Source organism: Aotus nancymaae, unplaced genomic scaffold (assembly GCF_030222135.1).
Source record: "Aotus nancymaae isolate 86718 unplaced genomic scaffold, 86718_ANA_hifiasm-v0.15.2.pri h1tg000089l, whole genome shotgun sequence".
NCBI classification, from domain to species: domain Eukaryota; kingdom Metazoa; phylum Chordata; class Mammalia; order Primates; family Aotidae; genus Aotus; species Aotus nancymaae.
Window position 1 is genome coordinate 1,014,456 of NW_026988504.1, and position 16,049 is coordinate 1,030,504.

General features: G+C 55.3%; 1 protein-coding gene and 1 pseudogene across 6 annotated transcripts in view; one reads left to right on the forward strand and one right to left on the reverse strand.

The window, feature by feature from the left end:
* Nucleotides 1-550: 550 nt before the first annotated feature.
* Nucleotides 551-16,049, forward strand: part of CSNK1D (casein kinase 1 delta) — a 38,964-nt gene continuing 23,465 nt past the window's right edge. For 3 of the 6 annotated variants that reach the window (XR_010339782.1, XM_012452662.2, XM_012452661.3), the window contains exons 1-3: nt 551-1,302; nt 6,569-6,925; nt 15,195-15,305. Coding sequence is in view for 5 of the 6 variants with exons in the window: in XM_012452662.2 (XP_012308085.2) it covers nt 921-1,302; nt 6,569-6,925; nt 15,195-15,305 (850 nt within the window). In the remaining variant the exon portion in view is untranslated. Of the gene's footprint in view, nt 1,303-6,568; nt 6,926-7,124; nt 7,520-15,194; nt 15,306-16,049 lie in introns of those variants that run through there. The other 3 variants (XM_012452665.2, XM_012452664.2, XM_064369278.1) reach the window with 2 other exon arrangements.
* LOC105717455 (small ribosomal subunit protein eS19-like) lies at nt 2,735-3,720 on the reverse strand (annotated as a pseudogene).

The window sequence follows — 16,049 nt, forward strand, 5'->3', positions numbered from 1 at the left end:
CACGGGCTGCAGGTGTAGGAGATCGGGGCTGTCTGTGCCCTCTACCCCTTCCTCTTCTGAGCCCTCAGCCGTCTGGGCCAGGTGGGAGGCTGAGGCTGAAATACCAAAAGTGGGCCTTAATTACCCCAACAGGACATGAATTTTAGTAACTGAAGTGACCAGAAAACTGTGGCTGCCTCGGGAGGGGCTGCCCACGGTGGTGTGCAGGGGACAGCGCGGCCTGGCCTGGCCTGGCCTGTTCCTGCTAAACTCTCCTTCTGTGCTTGCAGGTTTGATCGGGTTCCTGCTGCCCTCCTGCTGCCCTAGTGTCCACCTGGCTGCCTGGGAAGTCCCTGAGCCTTTTCATTCCTTAATTGTGCCTGTCAGGTGCTCTTTGTTCCAAAGTCATTCGCAAACAACAAGTTTCCCCACCACGTGGCCCTGCTCCTCACCTCTCCACCCCGAGATGAAGTCTGTAGAAGACATCGATCTCTGTTTCTCCCCTCTTGCCACAGCTCTCTCTTTTTTTTAAAGTTTTGCCATCTGTGTAGTTTCTTATAAAAACTGAGACAAGGTCTTGCTATGTTGCCCAGGCTGGTCCCAAACTCCTGCCTTTGCCTTCCAAAGTGCTGGGATTACAGGCCTGAGCCACCGCATCCAGCCTTCCCCACTTCTGATGAGAGCTTCAAGATTTCGCTCCCCACCGCTCCCTGCCCCCAGCCTCTGGGTTTTAGTGCCAGCCCACGGACGAACTCCTTCAGCAGCACTTCCTATGTGGTCTGACACTTACTTTCCCCACTTCCAGAGAGGTGATCGTCATTCACTCTCCACCGTATTTTAGCAAGCATGCAGGTGCACACACACATACACATGTATGTGCGTGCACACAGGTGAACATACATTACACGATGTGTGTGCACCGGTGTGGTGCGTGTGCATGAATGCACACACACATGCAGCTCACACTTGTGCGAGCACATGCAGACACATGTGCGTGTCCATTCCGAACATGGCGTCCACGCACCATACACCCTTGTGCACGCAGCTGTGCGCACACACCAGCTCACACACACAGTGCTGCTCGACATGGCGCCCCTCCTCTTCACTCCGTGTCTGAGTTCTGGGTTCTGTCTCATTCATTGTTCACTAGGAGGCCTTCCTGGCTCTTGGCTGGGCTCAGGGTGTTAGACTCTGAATCCTCCCACACCCACAGATGCCCTTCCTCGCCCTCCCAGGCAGAGGGTGTCCGTGCCAGGCACAGGAGTCCTGGGAGCCATCTCAGCTGTCTGAAGATGTTTTTCCCCCATGTCTGCAGGCTTCCAGGTATGTATAAGCCGCCTATCTCAGTCTGTTTATGCTGCTATAACAGAACGTCATGGACCAGGTATTTGTAAAGAATACATTTACTTCTCACAGTTCTGGGGGCTGGGAAGCCCAAGATGAAGGTGGTGGCAGGTTCAGTGTCTGGTCAGCGCCTGGTGTCTCCTCCTGAGATGACAGCTTGTTACTGCACCCTCACACGGCACAGAGACTAAGGGGAAAAGGGATCAAACCCCCTTCGTCAAGCCCTTTCACAAGGGACTGAGCCATTCACTAGCGCAGGGCCTCACAATCTGAACCTCTCCCGAAAGCGCCCCCAACCCCTACCCCGTTGCACTAGGGAGGTCCATTTCTAACACAGGCTTTTGGGAGCCTGCAGGCAGGTGACAGCGGAGCCCCATGACAGTCTGATTCTTTCCCTTTGGTTTTTGGGTTTTTTTTATGTTGTTGAGATGGAGTCTTGCTCTTGTTGCCTGGGCTGGAGTCAGTGGCACAATCTGGGCTCACTGCAACCCCTGCCTCCCGAGTTCAAGCGATTCTCCTGCCTCAGCCTCCCAGGTAGCTGGGATTACAGACGCCCGTCACCATGCCCGGGTCTCACCATGTTGGCCAGGCTGATCTCGACCTCCTGACCTCACGATCCACCCACCTTAGCCTCCCAAAGTGCTGGGATTACAGGCCTGAGTCACAGTGCCCAGGCTGATGCTTTCCCTTTCTTAGCAGATTCTTTATAAATGGGTATCCACACACTTTCCTTCCCCGTTGCTATAGTGTGGGTGTTGGTCCCCTTCAAACCTCAGGTTGAAATTGAGTGTTGGAGGTGGGGCCTGATGGGAGGTGTCTGGGGCATGGGGTGGATTCCTCATGAATGGCTTGGTGCTGTCCTCTTGGTAATGAGTGAGTTTTCACTCTTATTAGTTCCAGCAAGAGCTGCTTTTAAAAAGGCCTGCATGGCCAGGCGTAGAGGCTTACACCTGTAGTCCCAGCACTTTGGGAGGCTGAGGCAGGTGGATCACAAGGTCAGGAGTTTCAGACCAGCTTGACCAACATGGTGAAAACCTACCTCTACTAAAAATACAAAAATTAGCCGGGGGTGGTGGTGCGCACCTGTGATCCCAGCTACGCAGGAGGCTGAGGCAGGAGAATCACTTGAACCAGGGAGGTGGAGGTTGCAGTGAGCCAAGATCGGGCCACAGAGCAAGACTGTGTTAAAGGAAAAAGGGCCTGCATTTCCGCACGTCCGTACCCCACCAGCTTCCTCTCCGACACGGTCTCCACACACGCCGGCTCCCCTTACCTTCTGCCATGTGCGGAAGCACCCGAGGGCCTCACCAGAGGCAGATGCCCGACTGTGAACTTTCGAGACCTCAGCATTGTGAGCTGTGTTAGGCCATGGTTGCATTGCTATAAAAAATACTTAGGACTGAGCAATTTTATGTATTTATTTTTACAAACGAGGCAATTAATTAACGAAGCATGGTTCTAACGCTTCTTGTTGGCAGCTGCCACCTGTCCGGCGATTCTGTCCAGATCTCTCTGTCCCTGAGGTGTTAGTTTGCGGCCCCCATCTTGGTCCTTTTCCACCATTTTCAGCCCCTCCAGGGCTTGGACGACCCGGTGGGCCAGACTCTTGGAGCCTCTGCTGAAGTGGCTGGGCATGATGCCATTTCTCTGACATCCCCCATAGACCGTGGTCATGGGGCCCACCCCAGCACCACCCCGGAGGTACAGAGCCGCACTGTGGAAGCAGCTCACATGTAGAACCTGTGCTTGGCCAGCTCGACGGTGTCCACCCATTCAGGGACTTTCAGCTTCCTGGACTTTTTGAGAGAGGCTGCCAGAGCTCTGACGAACTCCTGCTGATTCACGTCTTTTACAGTAATGCCAGGCATCGTGCAGCCTCCGCGCCGCCAGCCAGGGGAAAGGGCAAGGACTGGGCAATCTTAAAAGCTAAGAGGGTCGGGCACGGTGGCTCACGCCTATGATTCCACAACTTTGGGAGGCCAAGGCGGATGAATCGCTTGAGCTCAGGAGTTTGAAACTAGTCAGGGCAACGTAGTGAGACCCTATCTCTACAAAAAATACAAAAAAAATGGCCCATCGTGGTGGTGCACACCTGTAGTCCCAGCTACTTAGGAGGGTGAGGTGGGAGGATCACCTGAGCCCAGGAGGCAGAGGTTGCAGTGAGCCGAGATCACACCACCGCACTCCAGGCTGGGTGACAGAGCGGAAACCCTGTGTCAAAATAAATAAGTTATAAAAGAAAAAGAGGTTTACTTGGCTTATGGTTCTGCAGGCTTTACAGGAAGCACGGTTCTGGCATCTGCTTGGCTTCTGGGGAGGCCTCCAGAAGCTTCTGATCATGGCAGAAGGCAATGGGGGGCTGGCACATTATGTGGGCAGAGCAGGAGCGAGCGAGCGAGAGAGACGCCCCACACAAGATCTCAGGAGAACTCACTATCTCAAGGACAGCACCAAGGGGATGGTGCTCAGCATTCATGGGACATCCACCCCCGTGATCCAGTCACTCTCACCCCACCTCCAACCTTGGGGTTCCCAATTCCACACGGGGTTTCGAGGGGACAAACACAAATTGCCCAGCCTCAGGTATTTCTTGATAGCGACAGTATATGAGCTGAGACACTGTGGTGCTCAGGAGTTCTGTCAGTGCGGGGCTGTCGAGGCCCCACAGCGTTGCGGGGTGTCCCTCATGCTGTGCTGAGGGGCAGGATCCAAGAGGTAAAGAGCCAGGACACTGAAGAACGGGTGAAGAGCATCTGGACTCGGGGGGTCACACCACCTGTGAGTGGAGATCAGCAGTGGCCCCCAAATGCCCAGAAGCATCTGTATTTATTAGGTACAAGCAGGGGGCAGGGTCGTGAGTGAGGCCATCATCTATAGGCTTAGTGATAGGACATACATAATCACGTGAGTCTCAAGCGAGGGGGCCACCCCATTACGTCACCTGGGCAGAGAGGTGGGCTGTGCGCAGTAGGGGCCGTGCCGTGTGCAGTAATAGAGGGTCGTGTACAGAAAAGGGGTCCACCCCCATTAGGTCACTGAGGCAAGGAGGTGGGCTGTGTGCAACAGGTGTCATGTGCAACACTTCTTACCTGGGGGCTGGAGACTTCAGAGGATTTCTAGTAGGAGGATACTGTAAGCCAATGCAGTGGGAGCTGACAGACTTGTGCTCTTCTCTTAAGATATTTATGGGAGGATGACTTGAGCCAGCACAGAAGCGAGAAAAGACTGCCAGGGTGTACAGCCGCCATGACTGGTCACACCAGAGGGGTTCTTCTCCCTCAGTTATTTCCAGGATCTCAGGCCTGAGGCCGACTTTCCACAGGAACTGGATGCAAGGTACTATAACTCCTTTATCAGGAGGAGCGGCTCCTGCTCCAAGCCTGCCATACAGCGTGTGCCCTTTCAGGCAGGGCCGCCGCCGCCTGGGTCTTTGGTTCTCGTCCTGGTCTAGCTGTTTTCCCATGTATTGCTTCTGTTCTGTGACTGCTCTAGGCATTCCTCCTACTACAGACTACTGTATGGTTATATGGAAGGATTGTACAAATCGGCACTAAATGTGTCGGTACAGCTCCGACTACAATACCCATATGATTATATAGAACTAGGTATGCTAGATATAAGTACTAAGTATGATTATATAAGCTACACAGATGTAAGTAGCAAGTTATGCTTCAGGCACTAGTTCTATAAACTAATATGTGATTATATATGCAGGATTATGTAAAGGAAACAGCTGAGTAATAACACTATAAACTAAGATATTCTTCAGGCACTAATTGTGCCTGGGGTCTGCACAGTTCTTCCTCGGTGCCCATGGTGGGTGTTACCTACATATCAGGATGGGCCCGGGTGTGGGCCGGCCCTCATGTCCTGCCGGGAGCTCAGGGGGCCTCTCAGTCTGCAGGTCGGGACACCCTTCTACTTCTGATTGATGTCCTAGTGTCATCAAACCACCCCTCAGAGCACACCTGGAGACTGCGCCTCACACACCTGTTCCCGGTGCTCACCAGCCTGTTCCCCGAGGTCACCAGCCCTCATCCCTCCCTGGTCGCCGCATCTGTGCAAGCATCTCCTCTGTGACGCAGGCTGTTCCTTGGCAATGACTGTCCTTGGCTTCAGCCCCTGCTGACAGTTTTCTAGCTCAGAACCTGGGCCCTGGCTGCAGGATGTCCTGTCCATGTCTTCTCGGAAGGGGTGGTGTCATTCGCTGGGCTCCACACCTGCTTTGTCCTCCTCTCTCTGTCCCAGGGGCTCCAGGGCACCGCTGTCCTCTTCCTTTGTCAGTTTTTGGGGCTGGGGCTGGTGGTGGGGCAGCCACAGTGATCAGCCTGCTTCACCTCACCCAGCCCCACATTCCCAGGGCTGCTACGATCCCCACTACACCACAGCCCTGTCCATGTGCACAGGTTTTAGAGTCAAGACACAAACACACAAAAGCCAGGCAGATGGGCACGGTACCTGCTGCAGCTGCATGAAGCTTGGGGCACCATGGATGAGAAGAGCTAGAAATGTTGGGGCCATCAGAACTCAGGGGGACCAGATGAGGGGAGGAGCAGCTGACAGGTGGGCGGGTGCCCAAGTCAGCGAGGGCAGGACTCCCCAGGAGGAAGGATCACAAGGATGACAGTCACCTGCGGGTGAGCTGGGCTCTGTTCATCAACAGAAAAACCGTGATTCTGCCAACAAGGTCATTTTCACCAGTCTGGTGCACCCTCGCTCCCCGCCCACTTCTGTAACTCAGAAACTGGGCAGTTCCGACTGCCTGTCCCTCGTTAGTGACTGACAGTGTCTGGCTGACTGCATCTCCTGTCTCCAGGCCCTGCTGTGTAACTTCAGGAATAGACACCTGCCTCCCCGACCTGACTTCCAGCTGCACCATGGGAGCTGAGGGGTGGAGAGGAAAGACGGGGATGGAGACTGTGGGTACCACTGCAGGGCCCTTCGGGGGCTGCTTTCCTCTTCTGCAGTGACCCAGATGCCGGCTGAGGCTTCTGTCTCACTTAGGCCGCGGTGCCCACACCAGAGCCTGAATTCACCCGTTTCACCTTCTTGAGTTTCAGCAAGGACGGGACAGGTCAGGACGGGTGGACATAGGACCACGGGGACTGGTTCTTCATGGTCCCCATGCACTGTAGCCTGGGGGGCTTCTCTGGAGGGCTTTCTTCCCAGTGATGGGAATCAAAGGCCCTGATCTTTGAAGCTGACCATCAGCCTGAACGTGCACATTCTTGTTTTCTTTTGCAAGGAGGAATATTCAGATCCAACATAGATAAGAATCAGGACTCGCTCTCCAGGACGCAGGGACTGGAGGGAGGCAGGTGGTCTGGCCTTGCCCCCAACCTTCAGGCTGGACATCAGGACCTCCCAGGGTGCAGGCCTCTCTGTCTCTGGCTTCAGGTGTCAGGAGGCAAAGCCGCAGACGCTGACGTCCTGGGATGCCCCACGCCCGGGAACTGGCAGCCCAGTGAGAAGGTCTCACCTGTGTCCTCTGGGCCGGGCCTCAGCTACCTGTTCCCTCCTGCAAAGGGCACCGCCTGTCGCCAGGAACTCACCTGGCTCTCCCGAAATCTCGGGGGACACACGAAAAGCCCCAGCGAGAGCGGTAAGAGCCTGCACGTGGAAGGGGCTGGCGGCCCGAGGTCCCAGGGTAACGGGCGGGCAGAAGGACTGGGGACCCGCGAGACAGGGTCGGGAGGAGGCTGGAAGCGCTCGCCCCGCCCGGCCCCGCCCCCGAGGGCCCGGCCCCGCCCCCCGAGCACTGCGGCCCCGCCCCGCCGGGGGTTGCTAGGGGAAGTGACGTCACAGTGCGATGGCGGCGGCTCCTTTAGACAGCTGAAGGGGGATTTAGGCCCGGAAGATCCGAGTCCATCCGCGGCGGGGAGAGGGCAAGCGGGGCCAGCAGGGGCCGGAGCAGCGGCGGCGGCGCTTAGACTGTCCCATCCGCCCCGTATTGAGGCGCCGGGAGCGGCGGGACAACGGGAAAGCGATGGTGAAAGCGGGGCCGTGAGGGGGGCGGAGCCGGCAGCCGGACCCGCAGTAGCGGCAGCAGCGGCGCCGCCTCCCGGAGCTCAGACCCAGGAAGCGGCCGGGAGGGCAGGATCGAACCGGACCGCCGCCGCCATGGAGCTGAGAGTCGGGAACAGGTACCGGCTGGGCCGGAAGATCGGCAGCGGCTCCTTCGGAGACATCTATCTCGGTGAGGCCCCGCCGCCCCCGCCCGCCGTTCGAGGACCCGGGCCCCGCGGCTGCCGAGACCAAGCGCGACCGCGGAAGGAAGTGGCAGCCCCCGCGGGGTCTGCGCGCAAGCCCCGCCGCCGCCGCCGCCGGGTCATCGCTGGAACCCAACGGCCACTAGACAAGCGCGGTCGCGGGTGGGGAGGGCAGTGGGGAGGGGACGTGGGGGAGGGGCAGGGTCGGGGCGTGGGGGGAGCAGGGTCTGGAGGGGGGCGGGGCGGGGACGAGGGGACGCGGGGAGCCGGCCCGGGACGGGGACGAGGGAACCGGGGAGCCGGCCCGGGGTGGGGACGAGGGGACGGGGGGAGCCGGCGCGGGGCGGGGACGAGGGAACCGGGGAGCCGGCCCGGGGTGGGGACGAGGGGACGGGGGGAGCCGGCGCGGGGCGGGGACGAGGGGACGGTGGGGGGAGCCGGCCCGGGGCGGAGACGAGGGGACGGGGGAGCCGGCCCGGGGCGGGGCAGGGTCTCGGGGTGGGGAGCCGGAGAGGGCCGGGTGGGGCGTGGGGAGGCGGGCCCAGGGGAGGGGCGGGGCGTGATGGGGCCGCGGGCCGTGGGAGGGGAGGGGAGGGGAGGGGGCGGGGCCGCGGGCGGGCGTCGGCTTCTTCCGCGCCTAAGGTCACCTCGGTAAACAAAGGCACGCTCTTTCTTTCGCAGCCCTGCGCTAGGATGCCTGGCTCCCCGGTCGGAGGCTGCCCCTGCGTCTTGCACGCGTAGGGGAAAATGTCAGACCCGAATGCCGTGTGGAGCTGGGGGAGTGGCCTGGCTAGGAGCGGGGCTTGCCCTCCGCCTCGCGGCCGCCCTGATGACTGACCGCTGGGAGTTCTCTGCACTGCGACCCTAGGCCTTGGAGCGGTGACTGAGTGCAGATGAGCAAGGGTTAAGTTTCAGTGAATGTGGAGAGAGTCCCACAGGGTTAACATGCTGGCAAATGAGAGGCCCATGAGGTGGTAGTACTCACGAGCTGTCCTTTAACCTTCTCAAGGTAGATTTCAAAAAAATGGGATTAGGACATTCTGGGTTGTCATATTTACGATAGAAGAATATGCATGTGGGCACAAGTGTAATGAAAGATTGGCTGACATCTTCAAGTTTGTAAAAAAAAATTTGTTTTTGAGATGGAGTTTTGCTCTTGTTGTCCAGGTACGATGGCACGATCTCAGCTCACTGCAACCTCCACCTCCCGGGTTCAAGCGATTCTCCTGCCTCAGCCTCCCGAGTAGCTGGGATTACAGGCGCGTGCCACCACGCCTGGCTAGTTTTCTATTTTTAGTAGAGACAGGGTTTTCCTATGTTGGTCAGGCTGGTCTCAAACTCCCGACCTCAGGTGATTCCCCGCCCCCCGGACCCCTTGGCCTCCCAAAGTGCTGGGATTACAGGCATGAGCCACCACGCCTGGCCCAAGTTTGTACGTAATTTTACAGTAACTTAATTTTCCGCACTTGTCAGTGGGATTGTGCGATACATGAGTTATTCCAAGGCCCTCTGAACTTGATGTGTAGCCTCGTGGGCAGTGTGCCTGCAGAGAGCCTGCTGCAGACCTTCAAGGGGAGCCGTTCTCTGTTCCAGCAGCCCCAGCTCTGTTATGTGTGTGGCTGGGGCACAGCCAGAGTCGGGAATCCTACGGGATGTCGGTAATGCCCCGGTCGTACTTTGTAGATTAGCCCACGTGTGAACAGTCCCCACGTCTCATACCCTTCCCACTTTCCACCTGAGAGAGTTCTCAGGACCCAGCGGGCTGACGGCGTTAGGCTGAGTATGGGTGGCTCATACTTTGGGTGCCTGGTTACCCTGCCGGGTAACCCTGTCACATGCCATGTTGTTGCTTTTGAACCTGTACATGTGCCTTAGCGGGGCCTGCTGAGTAAAACAGGCTTTAGATGTTTGGGTTTGACTAAACATTTATACCCAGGTGGTCGGCTGGATGTGTTCTTGGCAGTGTTTTGGAAGTCAGAGTGCTTGGTAAATGGAAGGCGTTTGGCTTATTTATAGAATGATAGATTTTGGCAAAAGTTTTAACTCCACAGTCTGAGTTACACTGCAAGGCCGGTCCATTAACCACCCTTGGGCAGGCATCAAAAAGAAGTATTTCAGGCTGGGTGCAGTGGCTCGTACCTGTGATCCCAGCACTTTGGGAGGCCAAGGTTGGCGGATCGCTTGGGGTCAGTAGTTCAACACCAGCCTGGCCAACATGGCAAAACTTTCTCTACTAAAAATACAAAAATTAGCCAGGTATGGTGGTGATCACCTGTAATCCCAGCTACTCAGGAGTCTGAGGCATGAGAATCACTTGAACCTGAGAGGTGCAGGTTGCAGTGAGCCAAGGTCACACCGCTGCACTCCTCTGAGACCTTGTCACAACCACCTTGTGCTTTCCAAAGATAGATTCAGACAGATTCTGGTGTGGTTGTCACCAAGTCGTTCACAAAGGTGGAAGGTGGCAGGCTGTCTGCTCACTCATGGTTGCACCCTCAGGCCTCCCCTCATGCTGGGCATGCAGTCACGCTGGGAAACCACTAGGGGATTAGGGATTTCGGGCGACTGGCTCTGGCGCCCTGGGGTTGGAGCCCTCAGACAAGCATCCATCAGGGTACGTGTCCAGTTACTTGGGTGGGGTTGGGCACAGCTGGTTTGTTTTTTCCCACCAGCATTGGCTCCTGGCCCACGTTTCAGTCCTTTCAGACAACCTCCCTGAGGAAATGAGAGGTGAGGTGGTCATGTTACCCGGAGTAAGGCAGGCTGGAGGAAGTGTGGGTCTGAGCAGAGCAGCAGTTAGAGTCACGATGGCCGATCTGAAGACCATGAGATCATCTCCACCATAGTTGGTTTGGGCATCCAGTTAGTCAGGCATCGAGGCACTGGATCTTTGTCTTGACCTGCGCGTGTCGTGTATTCTCATATGAGCATAGTTAAAACCATTCCTACTGCTGTCACTTTGGTATTCCTTCAGGTGGGCTTCACCTTGCTCTGAGCCTGGCTTTTGGGTTTTTGTTTTCCACCCGGGACTTCCTGTGCTTTCAGGTGTTGAGGTGAGAGGAAGGCTGTGTTTTATGGCAGTGCTTGTAGGCTAGGAGCATGGTGTTCCCCACCCTGCGGGCTGGGCTGCAGTGCAGGGCCCTGCCAGCTTGTCGGGTTCCAAAACGGCCTCTTCAGAGGAGGCAGTATTCTGGGGCTATGCCCAGGCTTTGGATAGTGGGACCCCCAAAAAAATCTCAGTCCTCAGTCTGAGCTTGCCAGATGCAGAAGGTTCTTCGGGAGGGCAGGCTGGGGCACAGCCCACACGAGCTGTGGAGCACACACCTTGGAAATCTGTCGTGTGACCTGGCCCCGGCCCTGCGCCGCCCTCCACATTTGTGTCCATGTGGTGTGGCCATAAACCAGAAGTCTTTGCACTTTTGCTGGCAGAGTACGACTTAAACTTGATAACATTTGAAAACAGCCAGCGTCCTTAATGTGGACCAGGAGTTCCAGCCCTAGTACCACAGGGGTGTCTGGGGGAAGAAGAGCGTTAGGCTGGGCCAGGCTAGAGGCAGGGGTCTGCTGTGTTCACCGGTGCCTGCAGGGGCCTGTGCATAAGAGGCACTGAGAGCCCAGCTGGTCCGGCCTCTGTTCTCGCCCGTAGCGTGTTCTGGTCGTTAGTGGCAGGACTGGATTACTCGGCTGGTGGGCTGGACAGATGCATTTGTTGGCATTTGTACTTCACCCCATCACACCATTAGCTTGTCAGGGCCTCCGTTAGCACCTGTTACCTGGATGGACTGGCTTTATACTGAGCATCTTTTGGGAGCTAACTGCTTCATCTCTGAAGTTCTCGTTTTTCCCTCACTGACTGATTCCTGAGAGGCACCCTGCAGGGTGCCTGGCATACAGTAGGGCCCCAGGATGCTGACCAGCTGTGAGAGGAGAGCGGTCACCTGTTCTTGCTCTGGCTTGCAGGGTCTCCCCACTACAGTGTTGAGGCCTGGTCTCTGTTTACCTTGGAGTCTGTGTTGAACTCAAGCATCTGTAATGAGAAGTCGTGGTACTGCTAACTGTTGCCCTGCGAAGTGACCTATGTCCTGCTGCCCAAGGCGTCTCCCTATTTTTCTGTTGACAAAGCAGTCCTTAATGGGAGTTGCCAGCTTCCCGGCTGGTAATTCAGAATTACACTCCTGTGCTAGGACAGGGTCACATTCTGGTTAGGTTCACTTAATTCACCATCTGCTTGTTTTGTTTTTTTTTTGACACAATCTTGCTTTGTCACCCAGGCTGGAGTGCAGTGGTGCAATCTTAGCTCACTGCAACCTCCACCTCCAGGGTTTAAGCAGTTCTCCTGCCTCAGCCTCCTGAGTAGCTGGAATTACAGGCGCATGCCACCACGCCTGGGTAATTTTTGTATTTTTGGTAGAGACGGGGTTTACCATGTTGGTCAGGCTGGTCTTGAACTCCTGACCTCATGATTTGCCCACCTTGGCCTCTGAAAGTGCTGGGATTACAGGTGAGAGCCACTGTGCCCGGTCACTATCTGCCTTTTTTTTTTTTTAAAGATAAAGTATCATTCTGTCGCTCAGGCTGGAGTGCAATGGTGCGATCTCGGCTCAGGCTCACCGCAGTCTCTACCTCCTGGATTCAAGCAATATTTCTGCCTCAGCCTCCTGAGTACCTAGGGTTACAAGCTCACACCACCAAGCCTGGCTAATTTTTTGGTATTTGTAGTAGAGGTGGGGTTTCACCATGTTGGCCAGGCTGGTCTCAAATGCCTGATCTCAAGTGATCCATCATCCTCAGCCTCCCAAAGTGCTGGGATTACAGGCTTGAACCACCACACCCAGCTGCCATCGACTTTTGGCTGCTGAACTTGAGGGACATAATTTGGCTTTCCTAGGGCTTGACTGATACCCAAACATGGACTGAGGAAAGCCCGGTCTACAACAGACCAGGATTATTGCGCTGTGGGGAAGAGTTGAGGTTGTTTGGTTGATAGAATGTCCTTTGTATAAACAGACAACCCAGACAACCAGGTGATCTGCATGTCACCAGGTTTTGGTTTGTTTTGAATCTGAGACCCAGGATTTTCATTTCAAATTTTCATTCCCCTTGTAGTAATACTTCTCAGACTTAACCTGTTGGCGAAGGACCAGGCTTGTAATTTTTAATTGTTCACACACCAAAACTTGTCTGTAATAAGGTCAAAATGCTGCAGCAATGCCAGATAGCCGTCACAGTTACTCAGCGCCTCCTTGCTGCCTTGTGGACTGATGGCAGCTTGGGGACCTGACTTTGAGCAGCATGGCTGGTAGAGTGTGGGGGTGCCCCTGCTGGGGGAGGTGGGACAGGGCTGCAGGCCAGGGGGTCTGAACAGTGCTCAGCGACCTTGAGGCAGGTGGTACGCACGGGAATGGACGGACCTTGATGCTCTGCTGCCTGATGCTTTTGCCCAGCAGGTGACCCCAGAGTCTGGAGGCCCCAGACTGTTGCTGCCCTCACATCTGTATGCAGGGCCTGCATCCAGCTGCTCCCCTCTAGAGATTCAGAGTGACCTTGGTGTCTGGTTCCATAGGAGGGCTGGCTCTGTGTGCTTGCACAGTGAGTGGTCCTGGTGTCTGGTTCCATAGGAGGGCTGGCTCTGTGTGCTTGCACAGTGAGTGGTCCTGGTGTCTGGTTCCATAGGAGGGCTGGCTCTGTGTGCTTGCACAGTGAGTGGTCCTGGTGTCTGGTTCCATAGGAGGGCTGGCTCTGTGTGCTTGCACAGTGAGTGGTCCTGGCTTCGTGATAGGATGTGATTTGTGTTAAGTGCCAGAGTGGCTGGTGACTACTTGCCCCGAGACAGTAAATGTAGTGGGTGTGACTGGCAGGCATTCGCTCTACCAGCTATGGAGAAGTGGAGTGAGAGATGCTAGTCAGCAGACTCTGTGGCCCCAAGCCATCGGCCCCGGGCCGTGGGGTCACTGGGCTGCCAGCTGGTGAGGCTGGCACTGCTCTCCAAAACTGTGCTGTGCCTGCTTGGGGGTGCAAGGAGCTGCTGACATAACTACATGGGATGAGTCACCCTCCCTCCCGGCTGGCGAGTTGAGTTCAGAGTCCAGGTCCTTAAAGGAACTCAGAGTTCATTTTTCATTTGCACAGTACATTTTTCGATGAAGTCATTTCTCTTGTAATTGGATAGACTGTCCCAGCTGTAGGCAGGAAGAATAAAATTTATTACCTCTTTCTTTCGAGTGCCCTGAAGAGTTTCTGTTGATAGTAAGTGACATTCTTAAATCTAAGATGGTCATTGGCGGTGACCAGATGGTGGTGATTCCTATGGAACGAAGCAGTGGTGATGGGTTTTGGGCCCAGGCTGGAAGTGGCACGTCTCATGTCGCCGTCTGGGCAGGCTAGGGGGTTCTTGGGTGTTCATTGGATGTGTGTGAGTATCAGCAGGCTGCTCTGGTGCTCACTTGACCTTACCCTGCCTTTCATCAGGTAATCTCAAAGAGCTATTTGAGAAACTCTTAACTCATTCATCTCCACAACTCTCATGAAACAGACACCAGAGCTCACCACTGATCTCCATTGTCAAGAGAAACTGAGTCACTAAGGACTAGCCAGGTCGCTTTGCCCAGCACAGTCTCCCAGGGCTCTGTCTGGGCTGCTGGAGCTGATGTGAATTCCTTTGCACGTAGCCACACTGTTGGGAAGGATTCCAGTGTCTTACACTCTGAAGGGACCTGTGAGGGGAGTGGAGAGCTGGGTATGTGCTGTATGTGGCGTCTTTTTCTCTTCTCTTTGCTTACAGCTCCTTGGATGCCTCATGCAGTGGATGAGGGGAAGGCTTTGGGCCAGATTCAAACTCAGGAGTATTTGTGGGTGAATCTGAGAGGGAAGGTGGTTGTCAGATTTATTGTTTACTGGAGTAAAGCAGAGATGAACATTTCTAGATAAAAAGTGTAATTTTGCCTCCAAACTCATAGGCCAGTCGTCATGGTATTAGATATGTCATTGGTTTTAGCCACAAATGAAAGATGTGTGATCCATGTGTGCTGATAGGTAGTGCATTTAGGGCTTTGAAAACAGACGATTCTTCTGGCTTCGTGTCCCCAGGAAGGGAGAAGGGCCTTCCTCTGCCTGGTGGAGGGTGTTTGCCTACAGTGGGTTGACTGGAGATGACTCCCGCTGCCTGCAGTGCCAGGACTGGGTGGACTGGGGCTGTGGCTGTTGGGTAAAAACCCAGCCCTTACTCAGAGGGAAACTCAAACCACCCCCGAAGGCCTATCAAGGCAGTGTGGAGAAAAGGGAGCAGCGCCCTGGAGCTCCACCACAGGCTGTCTGGGGTGGGTGAGTGCAGGAGCCCTTGGGCAGGGCTGATGGAGGATGCAGACCAGAGGGGCCACTCTTCAAGAGGGAGCTGCAGCACCTTGAGACTGGTGGGCAGGCGATGGAAGCAGCGCAGACTTTCTGTGCAGTTCAGATTCTTCCTGTTGTAAAAGTGGGAACAAGGATAACTTTCCCCAGAGATGTATCAGCCGATGCGCCCACCTTACTACGCTGGAAAGGAGAAAGCAGCTGTCACTTGGTCCTTCTTGGAAAACTTACATAATGCTTGTGGTTTCTCTGGCATGTTGGGTTATTTGGTGGACACCAGGTAATTCCTGTTTGTGGTTTTCTTTCTTTACCAAGGTACGGACATTGCTGCAGGAGAAGAAGTTGCCATCAAGCTTGAATGTGTCAAAACCAAACACCCTCAACTCCACATTGAGAGCAAAATCTACAAGATGATGCAGGGAGGAGGTAGGTCCTTTACCAGTCACATAGGAACACCAGGGAGAACAGCACCTCGGCATTGCTGCTGCCCAAAACTGGTTCTGGGCAAAAGGGAGGGAGATGTTCACACCCTGACCAACTGGTCACAGCTTCCTTCAGAGACTCTTGGGTCCAGAGGCCCTCCCTCAACACAAAGAAACATCTTACGGGCTGGGCACGGTGGCTCACGCCTGTAATCCCAGCACTTCGGGAGGCTGAGGCAGGTGGGTCATTTGAGGTCAGGCGTTCCAGACTAGCCTGGTCAGCATAGTGAAACCTTCTGTCTCTACTAAAAATACAAAAATTATCCAGGTCTGGTGGTGCTCGCTGTGATAGTAATCCCAGCTATTGAGGAGACTGAGGCAGGAGAATCACTTGAGCCTGGGAGGCAGAGGTTGCGGTGAGCCAAGATCGTGCCACTGCACTCTGGTCTGGGCGACAGAGTGATACCCTGTCTCAAAAAAAAAAATCTTATACTATTATTTAAATTGCCTTCCTTGGCTTCATATTGGCCCATGGTATCTGAAATCAAGAGTTTGTTTGAATTTTAACACGTGCTCCTAATGGTGTCGTGTGCCCCTCAGCGGTCATGGGGCTGTGCTGGTGGCACACGTGGTGCACACTGGGGCCTTGCTGATGTGTGATCCCTGGGTAAGGCCTCTGGTCATTGGCATGCTTTGCTTATAGCTTGGGGGAGTTCCTTCACACCCTGGGCTTGTGTTGTCCTGAGCA